Source organism: Rhinoraja longicauda, chromosome 2 (assembly GCF_053455715.1).
Source record: "Rhinoraja longicauda isolate Sanriku21f chromosome 2, sRhiLon1.1, whole genome shotgun sequence".
NCBI classification, from domain to species: domain Eukaryota; kingdom Metazoa; phylum Chordata; class Chondrichthyes; order Rajiformes; family Arhynchobatidae; genus Rhinoraja; species Rhinoraja longicauda.
The window spans coordinates 88,046,406-88,066,349 of NC_135954.1; the positions used below are offsets into that span (position 1 = coordinate 88,046,406).

The 19,944-nt window shown below is 42.7% G+C and overlaps 1 protein-coding gene across 1 annotated transcript in view; it reads right to left on the minus strand.

Moving 5' to 3' along the window:
* gabbr2 (gamma-aminobutyric acid (GABA) B receptor, 2) overlaps window positions 1-19,944 on the minus strand; it is a 694,367-nt gene that overhangs the window by 15,387 nt on the left and 659,036 nt on the right. Inside the window, exons 15-18 of the mRNA XM_078422928.1 lie at window positions 16,801-16,911; window positions 14,679-14,903; window positions 11,501-11,683; window positions 6,152-6,281 (exon numbers count right to left, since the gene is read on the minus strand). Of these exons, the coding sequence (XP_078279054.1) occupies window positions 6,152-6,281; window positions 11,501-11,683; window positions 14,679-14,903; window positions 16,801-16,911 (649 nt within the window). The remainder of the gene's footprint in view (window positions 1-6,151; window positions 6,282-11,500; window positions 11,684-14,678; window positions 14,904-16,800; window positions 16,912-19,944) is intronic.

The following is a 19,944-nucleotide window of genomic DNA, read 5'->3' on the forward strand; positions in this document are numbered from 1 at the left end:
GATCATTCCGAAAACTAGATGCTTGTAATTTCTAGTTTATGAAATCCACTATGTTTCTCTGACCTTCTGTTGACAGCAAAGGGAATGTCTGCCAAGGAAATTCACAGCAAAATCACAGTGAAAATGGTAACATGGAGACCACAGCAATTCGCGAGTCTATGAACCATGCTGCAGTTTTAACAGTCAACAGTCTGAAGAAGGGTCTCGACCTGAAACGTCACCCATTCCTTCTCTCCTGAGATGCTGCTTGACCCGCTGAGTTACTCCAGCATTTTGTGTCTACCTTCGATTTGAACCAGCATCTGCAGTTATTTTCCTACACCCCCAGTCAACAAAATCGCTGCAGTGATGAAAACTAATAGTGTGCTGAGGATGAGGACAGTGAGAAAACCAAGAGAAGACAAGATGTGCAAGAGGGGACACAAAATGCTGGAGTGAGTAAGCTGGTCAGGCAGCATCTCTGGAGAACATGGATGGAAACACTTCAGCTTGGGTCCCTTCTTTAGATTGAAGAAAGGTCCCAACCCAAAAGGTCACCTGTTCGTGCCCTCCAGAGATGCTGCTGACCTGCTGTCACTCTAGCACTTAGTGTCTTTCTTTGTTAATCAGCATCTGCAAATCTTTGTCTCTGCACAAGAGAAATTCTACATGAATTTGATCATTTCAATGACAATTAAATTTGAGTAAATAACTGTAACCTGAGTTTCTTGTTACACATTTAGTCCTTAATACATTTAGTTTCACAGTTTCTATAGTATTTCGATCCTGATAATGCTCACTGATACATTTTCTTTGATATCTATTACATTATCTCTCTCCCCTTGGCCCCTCATTTCAGATCTCACTCAATGATCAAATACATTTTTGATGCAAAAATGTATTTCCATCCAGCTGTTCCCAACCTTCAATACCGTTAAAATATCTTTAAATAGAGAATGCTCAGAGGACACCCAAGTAGAATGGGCAAACTCCACTCTGATGCTTCAAGATGGCGGTGGCGACAGACGGATGAAAAGATGGATGCCAATGAGCAGGCTGGAGGTTTACCTCCCGCGCCCTCCGAGCTGCTCTATGGGTCGGCTGTTGGAGATGCCAGGAGGTACGGATAAGCGATTGCCGGTCGGAGGCGAAGAATGGTGCGTTTATTGGCCAATGTCAAGGAGGTATCGAAGTGGTCGGATTAGTGCAGTGGGATGCTGGAGGCCTAGAAGCAGCCTGGAGCTCAAGTAGATCAGGCACCGCTCCAAATGCCAGAGCGCACAGAATGGATGTGGCCTGCAATGACACGGAGCAGTAGAGCAGCGGTAGAGGACATCGACACAAGACCTGGCCAGGCTGACCCCTGTAACGCCAACCCAGTGCCGCCACCAAGTCAATAGACCTAACATTAAAAAAAAAATTGGACTTGGGAGGTTTACAAGATGGCACCTAAAAGGTGGTGACTTTTGTGTACTGACTCAATATAGTGTACTATTTTACGCTCTTATACTTAATATAATTGTGCCTAATATATTGCAGGATTATCAGTATGCAAAAAAGGCATTTCACTGTCCTTAGGTACATATGACAATAAAGTCCAATGTACCATTGAGATAGCACTGGAGATCAGGATGTGAGGTGGCAGCTCTACTCGCTGTGCAACTGGGTCACTTATATAGCCACGGTATCTGCACTATTCACAGTAAAGCATAATTAACTCAAGTTATTGCCAATTCTCTGCCACAGAACGCAGTGGAGGCCAATTCACTGGATGTTTTCAAGAGAGAGTTAGATTTTGCTCTTAGGGAATCAAGGGATATGGGGGGAAAGCAGGAACGGGGTACTGATTTTAGATGATCAGCCATGATCATATTGAATGGCGGTGCTGGTTGGTAGGGCCGAATGGCCTACACCTGCACCTATTTTTCTATCCCAAATTATTGACTGTTCCCTTCTCTCTATGAATGCTGCCTGACGTATTGAGTTCCTCTGGTAAATTGTTTTATATTTTAAGATTTTTTTTTCACAGTTTCAAAGTTCATGGAGATCATCAAAAATCATAGGGGTCAGCAAAGAACACAGTAGTTGTCACACCTGTGACCTCTGTGGCTAAATTCCAGCCTTATTATTGATTGCATTAATAATCCTACGTTCACAATCAGAAACAAAAGTAATAATTAATATCAGCAGTATGCCAATATTCCAGTCCTAACTAAAAATATCTACATCCTTGAGTTACTGCTTCCTGGTAAAGAATTCAATTACTGCCAAGTCTAAATTCAGGTAATAATCAATGCTGGCTATTGCAAGTGTAGGCCGATTGGGACAAGACAAAGGCAATGGAAAACTTTACAACCTTTTGCACCCAGGTTCATAGCAACTGCAATCCCACTATCACTAGATATCGCTAGATTTGCAGTGGAACCAGCTGGGTTCCTGTCACTGGAAATTGTCATTGCCACTTAGTGCCCTTTTAGTGGTTGCAACTTAGCAGGAAATGATAGAAATAAATTGATTTGAGCTATCCGAATATAGGACAGGGCACGTTATGTTGTTTATTTTCTGCTTCTTTAAATCCTATGTTCTGCAATCTATTCCTGTGTTGATATCATTGCTAAACCTGTCCTTGGCAGTTTCAGTCTGTGCCCCTTCGTACTTTTTTAACATTTCAATTTGTAGCAGTCTTCTGAATGTGTTCTGCTTCCTGCCATTTATGCAGAAACATTTTGTATAGCTTCACTAAAGATCCCCACTCCCATTTATCCTACCTAATTCCACTGTATTTTCAAGCAAATATATTATTTAAAATTCTTTCTAAAACACTTGTTACCTTCTAAGCTTCAAGATCTTCTCCTAAAGGATCATCTATCCACCACTTGCTCGTAAAACACAAGACTTTTGCCAGTTCTCTTATAATGGTTCAACGGTGCTTTGTTGTCATGTATACCTGAGTACTGTGAAGTTCCTATTTGCATACAGTTCTGTGACAATCCTACTATACATCAGGCACAACCATACTAAGTAAAAGAGCATAAAATAGTAGACCACACTGAGTCAGCGCACAAGAGTTTTGGGTGTCATTTTGTGCCCTGCAAGTTCACGTTTAAAAAAAATGTTAGTCTTAACTTGGCCATGACGGGCCATTGCCCTGGTAGTGGCACTGGTTCGGAGGTGCAGGAGTTGACTGGCCAGGCGATGTGTCGATGTCCTCCACCGTGGCTCTACCACTCCATGCTGCTGCAGGCCGCATCTGTTCTACTCACTCTGCCATTTGGAGCGGCATCCGTTCTACTGGAGCCCCAGGCTGTTTCAGGGCCTCCAGCGGCCCACTCTGCCTACTTGAGCATTCCGCCATCTCTCACTCAGTCACGGCATCCTATTATCCCTTGAATCTTTTTTAAAATTATTTTTTCCAGTACAACCAGTATTTACAAAATAATTGCATTTGTAAGTTATTTCGCAAGTGTGCAAAATAGCACACTAAGAATAACAATACAATATAACAAAACGTAGAACAAAAGTACAAAGAGAAAGAAAACAAAATTAAAATAGTTATATATATATGTATAGATATATATTGATACAAATGTTTACAGGTCAACCAGGTTCTTCTTAACATCCAAGACGCCATGTATACATGTTCTAGGCCTTTTATACTACCACTGACAGAATGTGTCATATCCTCATCTCCATTCAATGAGGATTAAAAAAAAGAAAATATAAATTAGTATAGGTAATTAATTTATATAGTCTTTTTTAATCATGACTTAAATTTCTAATCTCAATCTAGAGTTGCTGAGAGATCTCAATCTAGAGTTGCTACAGCATGGTTAAGGGATGTTGGGGAAATGAAATCAGTGAGAGCGGAGAGGCATAATGGTAACTTGGGATTACAAGGTGAATTTTACCAAACTTTGTTCTTGAGGACAACCTCGCTTGACTGGAGTTTGGATCACTGAATTGCTGAGAGAATGATAATGCTTTATCTTCACTCTCTTGTCTGTTCCGAATTTCTAGACTTTTATTTTCTACTAGACCAAGTGGACCCATTGGGCCCAAACCTCTCCTGCATTCGTGCAGCAGCCTCTCCTCCCCTCTCTCCCGCCCTCTCCCTTCCCCCTCTCTCCCTCTCTCCCTCCCTCCCCCTCTCCCCCTCCCCCCCACTCCACCCCCCTCAACCCCCCTCAACCCCCCTTATCCTCACTCCCCCCCTCCCTCCCTCCCCCCTCCCTCCCTAGGAGATAGATTTAAACTTTAAAATGTGAATAACTTTAAAAATATAACACCGATTTCAATATAACTTCTTCCATTAGCACCAAAGGGACGACGGCGAGTAAGGTGGGCCTAAAATTGTCACGCTATCGTGTACCGTTTTGGCTGTAGTTCAGGAACAAACAAACGAGAGTTTTAGTACATAGATAATTTGCCTTTAGGTGATGCAGCCATTAAGCATGATGAATACAGCTCATACCAAAATCAAAGGGACAAATAGGTGAGAAGCTAATTTCAAATGATTATTATAACATCAAGATAGACCTTTCCAAGCAATTTCATGTGGTCCATGCAATTCCCATTTCCCATTCCCATTAGCAAAATGAAAACAGTTGTAAAGAATACCCTATCTGCCATTTATGTATGCTACCTGCCCACACCTCCCTTTTGTAATACCAGGAAACAGACAGATAAGAAAGTGGCTCCTATAGGAACCTGGTGAAGGAACTATGCCTGCTGCAATTTGAGAGTCACCGACGAAGCAGAACCGTTCTCTTTAAATATCCCTGTGCGCTCCTCAACCATGTGGCCCACTCTGCCTACTCAACCATGGCAAGCCATCCGACATCCTTTTTGTGCATTCACCCCCTCCTGCCACCCCACGCCCCTTCAAGATGAAATGTAGATATGAAAGTCATGCCACAAGTGCACCCTTTAAACCATAACTCCAAAGCTGACTGCAGCTTCCCCAGTCACACACAGTCAGATTCTGGACACATTGTTTTAATTTACGGTCACTGGAATAAAAGATGCTGCTTTGGTGGTACAATTGCAAATGGCAGAATACTTTTTGCAGGTTAACTGCTGTTGACAGGAGATCCAGCAGGGCTTGTGATCCACCTACATGTCTCACTCTTTCAAGTACAGGCAAACAGCTTTGAGGAATACTCTGGGAAATTTCATTCTGCTCCCCCTCTCCACGCACAAGAGTAATTTGAAAACTATTATCTCACGCAACAGTGGAGTTGTTGCCTTTGGCAATTAAACCTAACAACAGTTAGGCAGTAAAAAGGGAATAACTGAAATAAACCTTGTTGAAGCTCAAATCTAACAGGATACTACTCAATCTTTTTCAGTCTTTGCTATGGTGAAATGAAATACCTGCCAAGAGTACTCTGTGCCTTTAAAAAAAAAGATTTTAATCAAGTAGGTTTGCTCTCTTCTTACTTCCTGTTGGGAAGCTTCCCAACCACCATTTTGGTGATTAGAAAGATTCCAAAGAGGAATCTTTGGATAATGTTGGAGATGATTTCTTAAACTGTGTGTTAATCCCAAATCTTAATGACAACAAAAGCAGCGGAATGACAACTAAATCAGGATATACACTAGTTAAAGTGTTAGAAAATATATTTAATTTCCTCTGTGGAAATATCTTGTTGATCATACGAAGAAAACAGAAGAAGGGAAGTTAATTTACAGATCCTCTTATCCTCTTCTTATACCAACTGAATATTTTCCTATTTGAATTCAGATTCATAACTCCTTCTTGTATCTCAGTACTATTACAATTCCTCAGTAATGCAACAACACAGAAGACAAACATTAGGAAAAGATGTTGATGTCTTCACTTCTTTTATGATGGCTTCATGCTTTATTTGCTATCCTGCAATACTTGAGATCAACCAGGCTCAGAATGCAATTAGTCGATACTGGACTGAAATGCTTCAGATACTGTATCCAATGTCCTACATTTTGGATTTGAAATTGGTAACGTTAACTTCAGTAAAGAGCCTTTCAGGCAAACTGGATTAAATATCGTCACTTGTGGCAAATATAAGCTAACACCCATTGTTTGCCATGGTACATGAGAAACTATTAAACAATCTTAAAAGCCCACTGACTCCATCTCCTTTGATGTGTTGCTAATTTTTCTAAGGATATTAAAGACAGATGGACCTACCTTTTCCGTCTGTGAAGTTCCGTATGCTCAGGATATTATTGAGCTCCTGAATATGGCTTTGCTTAACGTGCTGTGCTTTTTCAGGCGTGTCTTGTAGTTGCATGGTAACCTCTTCAAGCTCCTTGTCAAGCTGTAAAGGGAAGTGGTGCATCTTCAGTGAATATTCTTTAAACTTAATTATGCCTGTGTGAAATCCAGTGACCTTTCCTTTACTGGGAACATAGAATGGTGGCCATGCAATGGGTGTTTCAAGAAATTTAATTACAGCTTCAACTGTGTCCACCTTATTGACAAGAGTTGGTATTGCCCATGCTTCAGAGCCCATCATTAATCCGTGAATTCCACACATAGATTCTTATTTTGGTCCGTATTATGGCTTAAGTCAATTAAGTAGACATTAAGTTGCCAGGTTTATTGAACCAATTCTAATAAACACAAATTGCAGCAGAACTACTTTAAATAAACTGGCAAAAAACTAATGCCTGAAAATAATTTATTCTGAAAGAATATCCATGTTCCACAAATATATATATATACATATATATAAAAGGTAGTGCGTGTTGTCTATAAGGATTTTACTAACGCATTTGATACAGTTCCCCATTGTCGGCTGATCCAGCAGATTAGGATTCATGGTTGTATGAATTGACAACTTGCTTACTGACAGAAGCCACGGGGCTGTGGTGGAAGGACAATATTCAGCCTGCAGGTCTGTGACCAGTGGAGTTCTGCAGGGATCTGTGCTAGAACCACAAGACAGACATAAAATGCCGGAGTAACTCAGCAGGGCAGGCAGCAACTCTGGAGAGAAGAAATGGGTGACGTTTCGGGTCGAGACCGTTCTTCAGACTGATGTCAGGGGAGAGGGAGATACATAGATAAGGAAGATACATAGATAAGGTGTGAAAGGGAGATACATAGATAAGGAAGTGTAAGGTGTGAAAGGACAAAGGGAATGGATATCATGGAAAATGTAAAATAGATCTGTTAGCTGGGAGAAGGCAACAACAAAGCAACAACAAAGCAAACCCAGATAAAATGTAGCCAGAGACAGTCAGACTGGTAGGAGAACTGGGAAGGGGAAGGGATGGAGAGAGGGGAAAATTTAAAAAATATATATATATATATAGATCTGAAGAAGGCTCTTGACCTGAAACATCACCCATTCCTTCTCTCCTGAGATGCTGCCTGACCCTATATATATATATATATATATATATATATATATATATATGATTTTTGGTGCTCATGACCTTTTCCAGCCCAGTCATTCCCTCTTCTCCCTGATGCCAAAAAGCTTAAAAACATGTACCACCAATCTCAGGAACAACTTCTTCCCCTCTGTTATCAGACTTCTAAATAGTCCTTCCATAAACTAGGGTACAGTGCTGATCTTCAAACATTCCTCATTGTGGATACTAGGCTCTTTCTCGAGAACTGTTATGCCACATTGATGAAAAACTATACCCTGTAGTCTGGTATTTTTTTCTTCGCACTACCAGTTGTACTTGTCAATAGCTTGATTGAATTTGTGTAAAGTTCATTTGATTTGATTGAAGAGCATGCAAAGCTTTTCATTGCTTCTCAGTATGTGACAATAACAAACCAAAACTAGAAGGAAGTTGGAAGAGATGAAGGTCCTAGAACGGCAGAAATGAAGACGTCTCTACATATCCAGGAAAAGGCAGATTTACTTGGGGCCCACTTGTGTTCCCATAACAGCACCTTTTATTTGTTGGAAATTGAAGTTGTTCAGCATGAGAATACATACAGACAAGCAGGGAAAGGTGACAGTGCATGAGGTGGCAGAAGCTGTGCTTCTTCAAGGAAAAAGTGGATGGAGGGAGGTGCCGGAAAATTAGTAGCCACGGTGAAAAGGATACAAATGGGGCAAGGAAACAGTTAAAGAAATGGAGGGCAATGAAAAACCTATGGATTAGATTAAAAGTGAAAAATAAGGGCTGAACACACAAATTAGATTGGGGCAGAATAATTCAAATTGAGCAAGTTTTGTGGATGGGCCTACCATTAGACTCTGTGGATCATAGCTAGGAATAGAAATGGACTGTGATTAAGAGGGAATATCTTTGTAGATTGGCTACAGTTTGGAAAAAGATGTCTTGATGTTCAGTGGTGAAATAGTGATCCATGGGGAGGGAGGAAGAGGTGTGAGAGAGATCACCTCTTGCCTCACTAAATTAGACGTCAATGTCCCAAATTGTAACAGTCGGACATTTCCAGTATGTTCAGTGCTGACCTCGAAGTTGGACCTCAGAGAATGGGGTGCTGAAGGTTCAGAAGAAGGGAGATAGTATAAGTTATTAAACTCTTTAAAGGGATCACTCCCAATGAGACACACCACCTACCTGCTCAATCCCTTCATCAATCTTTTCCCTTCCCACTTAAATCCTTGTGCAGATGCAGAAGATGCAAGAACTAAATTTTGCCATGTTATGACTCAAACACCTCTTCCAAGGGGAACTATGATTTAGTCATATTTTTTACATGTTACATTTTGAATTTCCTTCCCACAAATGAGGAGCAGACTGTGGAGAGCTAAAGCAAAATCTTCTGATACACCCTCAAGTCTAATCTCAAACCTTTTGTTCCCTGTCATTTGTATTCCATAGAACATACAGCAAAGGAACAGACCTTTGGCCCACTATGTCAGTGCTGAACATGATGTCAAATTAACCTAATTCCTGCTGCCTGCACACAACCCATATCCCTCCTTTTCCCCTTATCTGAAAGTGCCTTAAACGCCACTATCATGTCTGCTTGCACCACCACCCCTGGCAGTGCATTCCGAGCACCTTTCTCTGTGTAAAAATCCTGCACTGCAAATCTCCTTTAAACTTCCCCCCCTCTCATTTTAAAGGTATCCCCTCTAGTATTTGACATTTCCATCCTGGGAAAGAGATTCTAACTCTCCTCTGATGCTCCAGAGAAGACAATCCGAGTCTGTCCAACCTCTCTTTTTAGATAAAATCCTCTAATCCAGATAGTTAATACCCTCTAATCCTGGTACACCTCTTCCCCATCCATGCCAAAGCCTCCACATCTTTCCTGTTATGGAGCAACCTCAACTGAACATGATATTCCAAATGTGACCTAATCAAAGTCGTATAAATCTGCAACATGACTTCATGTCTCTTAAATTCAATACCCCACCCAATGTATACCAAATGCTTTATTTACTGCTCTATCTACTTGTGTTGCTATTTTCTGAGAGCTATGGACTTGGATCCTCTCTGTACATCAATGCTGTTAAGATACTTCTCATTAATTCTACACTTCCCCCTTACATTTGACCCCCCAATATGCAACACCTCAAACTTGCTCGGATGTAAACTACATCTGCCATTTCACCGCCCATATCTGCAGCTGATCTGCATCCTGCTGGATCTTTTGCCAGCCTTCTCCACTGTCCGCAACTCAACAATTTCTGTGTAGTGTGTAAACCTACTAACCAACCCATCTATGTGTTCATCCACACAATTTACATATATCATAAACAAGAGACATCCCAGCAATGATCCCTGCAGAACACCACTGGTCATATACCAGCTGACACCAAAGTGGGTGCTGTTGTAGATAGTGAAGATGTTTGTCAAATATTGCAACAGGATCTTGGTGGGTTGGGCAGGTGGGCTGAGGAATGGTTGATGGAATTTAATATAGAGAAATGTGAAGTATTGCATTTCCGGAAGTCTAACATGGGCAGGAGTTACGCAGTGAATGGCAGGGCTCTGGGGAGTGTTGTAGAGCAGAGGGATCTATGAGTGCAGGTACATAGCCCCTTGAAATGGGGTCACAGGTAAATAGGGTGGTCAAAAAGGCTTTTGTCACATTGGCCTTCATCAGTCAGAATATTGAGTATAGAAGTTGGGAGGTCATGGTGCAGTTATATAAGACATTGATGGGGCCACATCTAGAGTATTGTGTTTGATTTTGGTCACCACTTTATAAGAAAAATGTTGCCAATCTGGAAAGGGGGCAAAGAAGATTTACAAGGATGTTGCCAGGACTGAGCTATAGGGAGAGTTTGAGAGGGAGGGGCAAGCGCTTTATCCCTTCCACAGGAGGATGTGGGGAGATCTTATAGAGGTGTATAAAATCAAAGGGTGATGGGTGTACGGAAAGAGCTGCCAGAGGATTAGTTGAGGCAAGTGCTATCGCAACATTTAAGAAACATTTAGACAGATACATGGATAGGACAGGTTTAGAGGGATATGGGCCAAATGCAGGCTGATGGGACTAGTGTAGATGGGGCATGTTGGTTGGCATGGGCAAGTTGGGCCAAAGGGCCTGCTTCCATGTTGTGTGATTCTATGGCCTCCAGCCAGAATGACAGTTTTCCACCACTGTTTTCACTCTGACTGTTATGAGTAAGCCAATTCTCACTCCAAATGGCCATGTCAACATGGTTCCAACACCCATGTTAATCTCTGACCTCAGCCTCCCACACCCTGTGGAGCAAAACATAGAGTGTAGAACGCCACCTCTCAATTGATAAAAGGCCATTAGGCCCAACACTAAGTTTAACAATTTTGTGCCCATTTCTTCCAGGCTAGCCATAGTGATCTATTCCATAATTCCATATCTACATCCCATCTTGGCCCAAGGTTTCTTTAATTTGATGCATTACCATGTTCCTTTTAATACATAAAACAGAAAATGTTTGAAATATTCAGCAGGGCAGGCAACATCAATGCAGAGAGGAGAGGTAATGCGATAGATTGGCGACCTTTTATCAGAAACATCCTATTTTGCCTTAAACCATTTTCACTTTTGTAAATTAATCTCTTAGATTTTGTCTTTACATCCCTTTCCTACTTCCCTGATTATAGTTGTTTCAATCTTTTATTTTACCCCACCTAACCTGAAACATTAACCCTTTTTCTATTTCCAATTATGTTGCCTGACTGATGAATATTTCCAGCATCCAGAGTGTGCTGCTTAGAATAAGTATTTGCTTATCAGTTTTGTGAAAGCATGTAACCTCAGTTGTGAATACAATTTATCTGCTTGAATGTCAAATTGAAAGGAGCCCTTTATCTGCTAATGGATTTATTTATGGGAATTCCTGTTTTGTTCCTTTATGGGGGACTATCCACTTGCACAGTAAAATATGTAAGAAATTTAATGTTTGGTACCTCTTTGCTTCAATTTACCTGGTAATCCACATTTTCTATTACAAGAATCTTCCTAATAATTTTCCTGTCAGTTTCGAAACATTAAAGATATGGTCTAAAATTTCACAACAGCTTGGATTTGAAACTGCTATGAGAGTTTGTTGGGATAAGAAAGAGAATATAAAGCAGAAATGTTTGAGATCAAAGTTAGCACCTCTGTGATTTTCATCCGCAGACGATGATTATCTGTCTGAAATCCTTCAAGTCGAGAAGTATTTGCCTGGTTTACACTTGTTACAGACGTGGACGTTTTTGAGTCTTCTTTCTTCTGATTCTGGGTGAACTGTAATCGCCTGTTTTGTGTGGCTGCATCTGGGTTTGTTCTTAATGTAATCAGCTGTAGGAAGAGAATCAGAAAGGCTGAGTTTAATGCAATATATTGAATTATTGTTCTAAAAATCTGTGTGCTCTTTCGTGTAACTTGGGTAGCAATATGTTTAATCCAACCGGAAAACTAGATAGCAGCAACATTTCTGGGAAACCATCTCAGAGTGGAGTTTCAGCTTATATCTTGGTAGGCCAGCAAGTGAAGAGGCATGGCTGCTAGTTGGGATAAGCTGGTAGCGACAGCAAACACCTGATGTTGTCCTTCAAAGTAATTTATTTTATGATAGACGCAAAATACTGGAGTAACTCAGCGGGACAGGCTGCATCTCTGGAGAGAAGGAATGGATGACGTTTCGGGTCGAGACCCTTCTTCAGACTGAGCATCAGGGGAAAGAGAGTTACAGAGATAAGTCAAGTCAAGTCAAGTCAATTTTATTTGTATAGCACATTTAAAAACAACCCACGTTGACCAAAGTGCTGCACATCTGATTAGGAAAAAAAAAGAAACATACAGTGGCAGGCAGCCAAACACAATGGCGCGGCCATCTTGAACAAAATGTTTAACTAAAGCAGAATGGTGTCCCGCGGCCGCGCCGGGCGATGGAAGGCCCCGCGGAAGAGACCTAAAAAAAAAAGAAAGATTTCCCCCCCCCACATACCCACCCACCCTCAACCCCCCGTAGTTGAGGCCAGTTCATTGACTATATTTAAGAGGGAGTTAGATGTGGCCCTTGTGGCTAAAGGGATCAGGGGGATATGGAGAGAAGGCAGGTACGGGATACTGAAGGAAGTATAAGATATCGAAAGGGATCAAGGTTAAGGTAAATGTAGAATAGACCATTGCTAGCTGGGAGAAGGTGACAACGAAGCAAACAGAGATACAATGTAAACATGGGGACAGTCAGATTGGTCGGAGAAATAGAATGGGGGGGGATAGAGAGAGAGGGAAAGCAAGTGTTAGGTAGAGAAGTCAATATTCATACCGCTGGGGTGTAAGCTGTCCAAGCGAAATAGGAGGTGCTGTTCATCCACTTTGCGCTGACAATGGAGGAGGTCCAGGACAGAAAGTTCAGTGTGGGAATGAGAGGGGGAGTTAAAGTGTTTAGCAACCGGGCGATCAGGTAGGTTTACGCGGACTGACCAAGCCTATACTTCGTCTCGGCAATATATGGGGGTCCACACCTGAAACAGCAGATACAGTAGATGAGGTTGGAGGAGGTGAAAGTGAACCTCTGCCTAACCTGAAACGACTGTTGGGGTCCTTGGACAGAGTCAAGGGAGGAGGTATAGGAGCAGGTGTTGCATCTCCTGCGGTTGCAGGAGAAAGTACTCGGGGAGGGGGTGGTTTGGGTAGTAAGGGGCGAATTAACCAGGGACTTGCATAGGAAACAGTCTCTGCGGAAAGCGGAAAGGGGTGGAGATGGGAATATGTGGCTAGTGGTGGGATCCCGTTGGAGGTGTCAAAGATGTCGGAGGATTATGTGTTGTATACGATGGCTGATGGGGTGAAAGGTGAGGTCTAGGGGACTCTGTCCCTGTTATGACTGGGGGGAAGGGGAACAAGAGCGGAGCTGCGGGATATCGAGGAGGCCCTAGTGAGGGCCTCATCTATGATGGAAGAGGGGAACCCCTGTTCCCTAAAGAATGAGGACATCTCAGATGTCCTGGTATGGAACACCTCATCTTGGGCGCAGATGCGGCGAAGACAGAGGAATTGGGAGTAGGGGATAGAGTCTTTGCAGGAGGCAGGGTGGGAAGAAGTATAGTCTAGGTAGCTGTGGGAGTCAGTAGGTTTATAATAGATGTCAGTCGATCTCCTGTGATGGAGATGGTGAGATCAAGAAACGGTAGAGAAATGTCAGAGATGGTCCAAGTGAATTTGAGTGCAGGATGGAAATTAGTTGTGAAGTTAATGAAGTCAGTGAATTCTGCATGGGTGCAAGTGATGCAGGTGTCAATGTAGAGGAGATAGAGTTTGGGGATAGGGCCAGTGTATGCCTGGAACAGGGACTGCTCGACGTACCCTACAAAGAGGCAGGCGTAGCTGGGGCCCATGCGCGTGCCCACAGCTACGCCTTGGATCTGAAGTGTGAGTATTTGAAGGAGAGGTTGTTAAGAGTACGGACCAGCTCTGCTTGGCAGAGGAGTGTGTTGGTAGAGGGAAAAACAATTTTATGATTGATTCAGGTATGCCTGGAGTACAGGAGGAGAGAAATTCAGAAACATTCATGTAGCTAACTTGATCTCACTGCAACATCACCTTGAAAATAGTGCGAAGGGTTGCAATAATAAATATCCTCCTAAAGCATGACCAACAATTAGAAAGCTTTAACAATTGTGACTTTTAAAAGACAATTGGAAACTTCGTACAGACATCGCCCGTAGTCAGGATCGAACCTGGGTCTCTGGCGCTGTAAGGTAGTAGCTCTACTGCTACGCCACCATGCTGTCCTTAGAGAGCACAACTGTTGTGAGAGGGGCAATGTTTAAAGGAGATGTGCAGAGCAACTTTTTTTTAATATACAGAAGGTGGCAAGTGCATGGAACTGCGGGGGCTGGTGGTTAAGGCAAATATGATAGCGGCATATAATAAGCTTTTGGAGAGGCATATGAATAATGTAGGGAATGAAAGGACATGGATTATGTGCAGATAGATACGAGGTGGCCTTGGCATCATGTTCGGCACAGAGATTCTGGGCCGAGGGGCCTGTTGGTGTGTGGTACTGTTCTATGTTCTATGTTAATGGTGAACTCTGCATTCATCAAAACAACTCAGCTGCTATTATTGTCTTCTATATCTTCATGCAAGGAGAATTTGCTGGTGTGCCTATTTTCACCTCTCCAACATTCATATTTAAATGTGCCCCTAATAAGTAAGACACTGCCATCAACGTATCACCTAAAGATTGTAAATGGGCATATGGGAGTTTGTAACTAGTTAACCACAATATCTTGTTAACCCTAAAATACAATATTAACTTGCTTGAGCATCCTATTCTACCTACCTTTGGCACAAACACTAGGCAGAGGGTGATGGTGCTGCAGAAGATGATAACCAGTGCCACAATGCAGAACTGGACATTGGGCTGGTCTCGAGTTAGGAAGGAAACAGCAGCTCCGATGATGCACATGATTCCCACGTTATACACACTCATGCCAATGTACTTGCTGTCGTTCAGGGCGGGGATGCTCACATTCCGAGTTTCCCACGCAAGAAAACATCCAAACAACTGAAAAAAAGGAAAGTGAATTCAGTGTTAAAATAAACTTTAGAAGTTGCAGATTGTACTATTAGCAGACATATGCTCAATTTGTTCATTTAACACAGAGTGAATTCATTTCAATGAAGTGGATAGAAGCTCTACAGAGTAACAGAAAAGGCATTAATTTTGAATGGTTTTAATGCCACCCTATAATAACCATGCACACAAAGAAATAATTTTGAATAAGAGAAGATTTAGTAGCAAATAACATTAAAAAATAGGAATAGGCTAGTTGGCACCTCAAGGCTATCATGCCATTCAGTGAGGTCATGGATGACATAATCTTGACCTCAACACCACTTGTCCTACCCCTTGACTCCTTTGTTGCTCAAATTGTCTGTCAATCTCCAGTTGTTTTGTACCTACTCTGCACTGACTAAAATGCAAGCACAGACTTCCTCAAATAGTACTCCACATATTTGTGTATGGTCTCACCAGTGTCACAAAAAAAATTCAAAATGTTCGCTCTTTTTATACTCCATTTCCATTGCAATAACAGCCAACATTCCATGTCCGTTTCTAGTCACTCTAAACCTGCAAGTTAATTTTCATGTATTGGATCCCCCAGATCCCTTTATATAAACTACATATTGCAGTCTCATTCATTTACCTTTTCACCCTTCCTTCCAAACTGGGTTATGCCACATTGCCCCACATTACACCCCACCTGCTAACTTCTTGCCTACTTACCCGACCCATCTGGAGAGTGGAGAGGGGAGAGGGAAGTGGGGAGTGGGGTGGGGGGAGGGGAGAGAGAGGGGATGGAGGGAGAGGGGAGAGAGAGGGGAGGGAGAGGGGAGGGAGAGAGAGGAGGGACTGGGAGGGAAAGGGATAGGGAGGGAGAGGGACAGGGAGGGAGAGGGACAGGAAAGGAGACAGGAAAGGAGAATGGCAGAGGGGAGGGAGAGGGGGAGAGAGAGGGGAAAGAGAGTGGAAACAGACTACCCTGGTACTTGTTCACATCATACTGCGAGAAAATCTACCTTGTCAGAAAAAAAAGGTAGATGGAGCCAGAGTGAAGATGGAGACAATTGATGGAGAACACATAAAGGAGGACAGAAATATACAAGTGATGTGATAAATAAGAAAGGGCAGATGGAACCAGGCGGGGGAGGGGATCCAGTAGGTGAAATGAATGTGGGAGATAAATGAAACTGGCAGGGAAGGGGGATATGATGGTAAAGGAGGGTTGAAGGGAAGGAATGGGAAAGGGAACACACATTAAAGGACTCGATTGGAAAGTACGAAGGTGGGGGGGGGGGGGGGGGGGGGGGGATGGAGGAAATAAGGGAAACCTGAAATGGGAAAATTCAGTGTTATGGACTACAAAGACAGAACACGAGAAGTTGTTCTAATTGACAATTAAAGCAAACTCTCAATTGAACTCCTTTACGGCTGACAGTGGGTGACAAAATCGTGAATTTTGTGAGTGCGGGATTCCAGCAGGAAGAACACTTTTGGCTATTCATCTCCAATTTCAAAGGTGGGGAGTTGTTGGGTTTTCTGAATGCAGGTGCCAGTGACACGCCAGTGATGTACTTCTGGCAGTGGGGATATTGATTAGTCTCTGACCTTCCAGTTGACTCCACCAACTCTGGATGTGGTGCAGTAAGTGTAGGCAATGTCAGCTCAGAGTGCACAGTGGAATGAGGAGAATACTGCAGTTGCACACAGTTAGGTTAACTCAAGTACATGTCCCAAGAAAAGCTGCAGGATCAATGGCTCTGACATAAACTGAACAAATAATTTTGAACAAACACAGTGAGGAACATAAAAGAAAATACGAAGTTGTACCTTGGTAGGACAATACAATAAATGTGATTCCCTCCAAACTATGCTAAATTATAAGCAATGTAGTTCATACCATAAGAAGCCCTTTATATGCATATACAATGCCCAGCCAGATACTCATGTTGGTATTTTCACAGTGTTCCAGCAAAGGGCGGATTGCAAAATCCCTTCCAGCAGGATCCGGCTGCAAGAACAAAAAAACAAAGTTGGTGGGTACCACATTCACTAACATTGTAAAAATCCAAAACTACCCGGTATTGTTAGGCAGGTAGGTGTTGTGTTAGGGATTGGCATTATATTTAATCGTAGAGATAAGCATAATCATAATTTGAATTATCCCAATGAATTTCTAAAGATGGAAGTTAACTTTGAAAACAATATTGCCTATTACAAATTGATGACACTTACCTTTCATTGTTCCAGCCACACACAACCTCTAAATCTAAGGTTATCCGAAGATGGGAGGTGGCATGTGGTGTTTACCAACAATACATGTAAGCATTTATTAAGATTTTAGACTTTACTTTAGATTTTAGAGATACAGTGCAGAAACAGGCCTTTCAGCCCACCGGGTCCACGCCGACCAGCAATCACCCATACATAAGCACCATCCTGCACACCAGGGACAATGTACATTTTTTACCGAAGCCTAATTAACCTATAAATCTGTACATCTTTGGAGAGTAGGAGGAAATTGGAACACCTGGAAAAAATCCATGCAGTGACGGGGAGAATGTACAAATTCCGTACAGACAGCACCCTTAGTCAGGATCAAACCTGGGTCTCTGGCGCTGTAAGGCGACAAGTCGATCGCCACGTCAGTGTGCTGCCCCGCACAGAAATAGGCCCTTTGGACCACAATGTCTATGCTGAACATAATGGCAAGTTAAACCCCTCAGCCTGTACATGATTCCTATCCCACCATCCCTTGCATTTCCACGTGCCTATCTAAACTTCCGTTAAACACCATTGTATCCACCTCACCATCACCCCCACAAGCGCATTCCAGACACACACCACATTGTGTAAAAATAACTTGCCCCGCACATCTCCTTTAAACTTCGCCTCTCCCACCTCCAAGCCATGCCTTCTAGTCTTTGCTATTTCCACCCTGGGGAAAATAGGTTCTGACTGTCCATGTTCATTGAACAGGGACTTCTGCTGGCACCCCTTCAAATACAATATCTGGTAGATGTTGGATAAGTGGATGAAGCAGGTTACGTTTTGCATGGACTATTCACAAGATGTGATGTCATAAATTGTTATTTTTGCAAAGGAAATCTATTTTTACCATTCATGCTTGCATTGTCTATTATCTAACGATTGTCTTTTTGGGCAAACTTTACTAATCAGAACAGTGATTATTGCTTTGCTTGGTTCTATCATGGAAAGAATTAAAGAAAAACAATAGACAATAGACGATAGATAATAGGTGCAGGAGTAGGTCATTCAGCCCTTCGAGCCAGCACCACCATTCAATGTGATCATGGCTGATCATTCTCAATCAGTACCCCGTTCCTGCCTTCTCCCCATTCCCCCTGACTCCGTTATTCTTAAGAGCTCTATCCAGCTCTCTCTTGAAAGCACTCAGAGAATTGGCCTCCACGGCCTCCTGAGGCAGATAATTCCACAGATTTACAACTCTCTGACTGAAAAGGTTTTTCCTCATCTCCGTTCTAAATGGCCTACCCCTTATTCTTAAACTGTGGCCCCTGGTTCTGGACTCCCCCAACATTGGGAACATGTTTCCTGCCTCTAACGTGTCCAACTCCTTAATAATCTTATATGTTTCAATAAGATCCCCTCTCATCCTTCTAAATTCCAGTGTATACAAGCCTAGTATCTCCAGTCTTTCAACATACGACAGTCCCGCCATTCTGGGAATTAACCTAGTAAACCTACGCTGCACTCCCTCAATAGCAAGAATATCCTTCCTCAAATTTGGAGACCAAAACTGCACACAGTACTCCAGGTGCGGTCTCACTAGGGACCTGTACAACTGCAGAAGGACCTCTTTGCTCCTATACTCAACTCCTCTTGTTATGAAGGCAACATTCCATTGGCTTTCTTCACTGCCTGCTGTACCTGCATGCTTCCTTTCAGTGACTGATGCACTAGGACACCCAGATCTCGTTGTACGTCCCCTTTTCCTAACTTGGCAGAGAAGTGGCGACAGATTTTAATGAACTTTTGAAGGTGAATCGATTTGATACTTGAACAGCAACCGCTTACAATTTTCGGCCTAACTGGGATACTCTGACAGGAAGCAGAATGGGATGATCTTAATGAGTGTTTCCAGCATTATCTGTTTTAATTTCAAATTATAGAAATGAAAGTACAAAATGCTGGAGACTCCCATCAGATCAATCTGCATTCATGGAAATGACATTAGACGCAATATTCTAAATCAAAGGCTCTTCATTGGCAATGGGAAAGTGAGAGTTTTAATTTGAAGTTTGATAGAGATATGCAGCACAGAAATAGACTCTTCAACCACACTCTAAGTATGGTCTCACCAATGACGTGCAGCTGCATCATGATGTCCTGTTTTTGCTCTCACTATCCTTCCCAGTGAAGGCCAGTGTGCCAATCCCCTTCTTTACCACATTGTCCACCTGGCTCAACACCTTCAGGAGCCATACACCTGTACTCCCAGATCTCTCTGTTCTGCAACACTCTCTAGAATTTACTGTACAAGTCCAGCCCTGGTTGGATATATCAAAGTGCAACACCTTGACAGAGTTAAATTCCAGTTGCCATTCCTTGGCCACCTTCCCAAATGAGTATGATCTTGTTGTAAACTTAGATATCCTTCCTCACTATGTGATGCAGGACAACCCAGTTACCTCGCCTCTACCTCACCGGTGTGTTTGTTTTTATATAATGACTAGACCCAAGTGGACCCGTTGGGCCCAAACCTCTCCTGCATTAGTGCAGCACCCTCTCTTCCTCTTCCCCCCCTCCCCTCTTCAACCCCCTCCCCTCTCCCCCACTCCCCCCTCCCCCCTCCTTTCCCCTTCCCCTCAACCCCCCTTATCCTCCCTCCTCCCCCTCCCTTCCTCCCCCTTCCCTCACTTGGAGATGGATTTAAACTGTGAAATGTGAATAACTTTAAAAATATAACACCGATTTTAATGAAACTTCTTCCATTAGCACCAAAAGGACAACGGTGAGTAAGGTGGGCCTAAAATTGTCGGGCTATCATGTACCGTTTTGG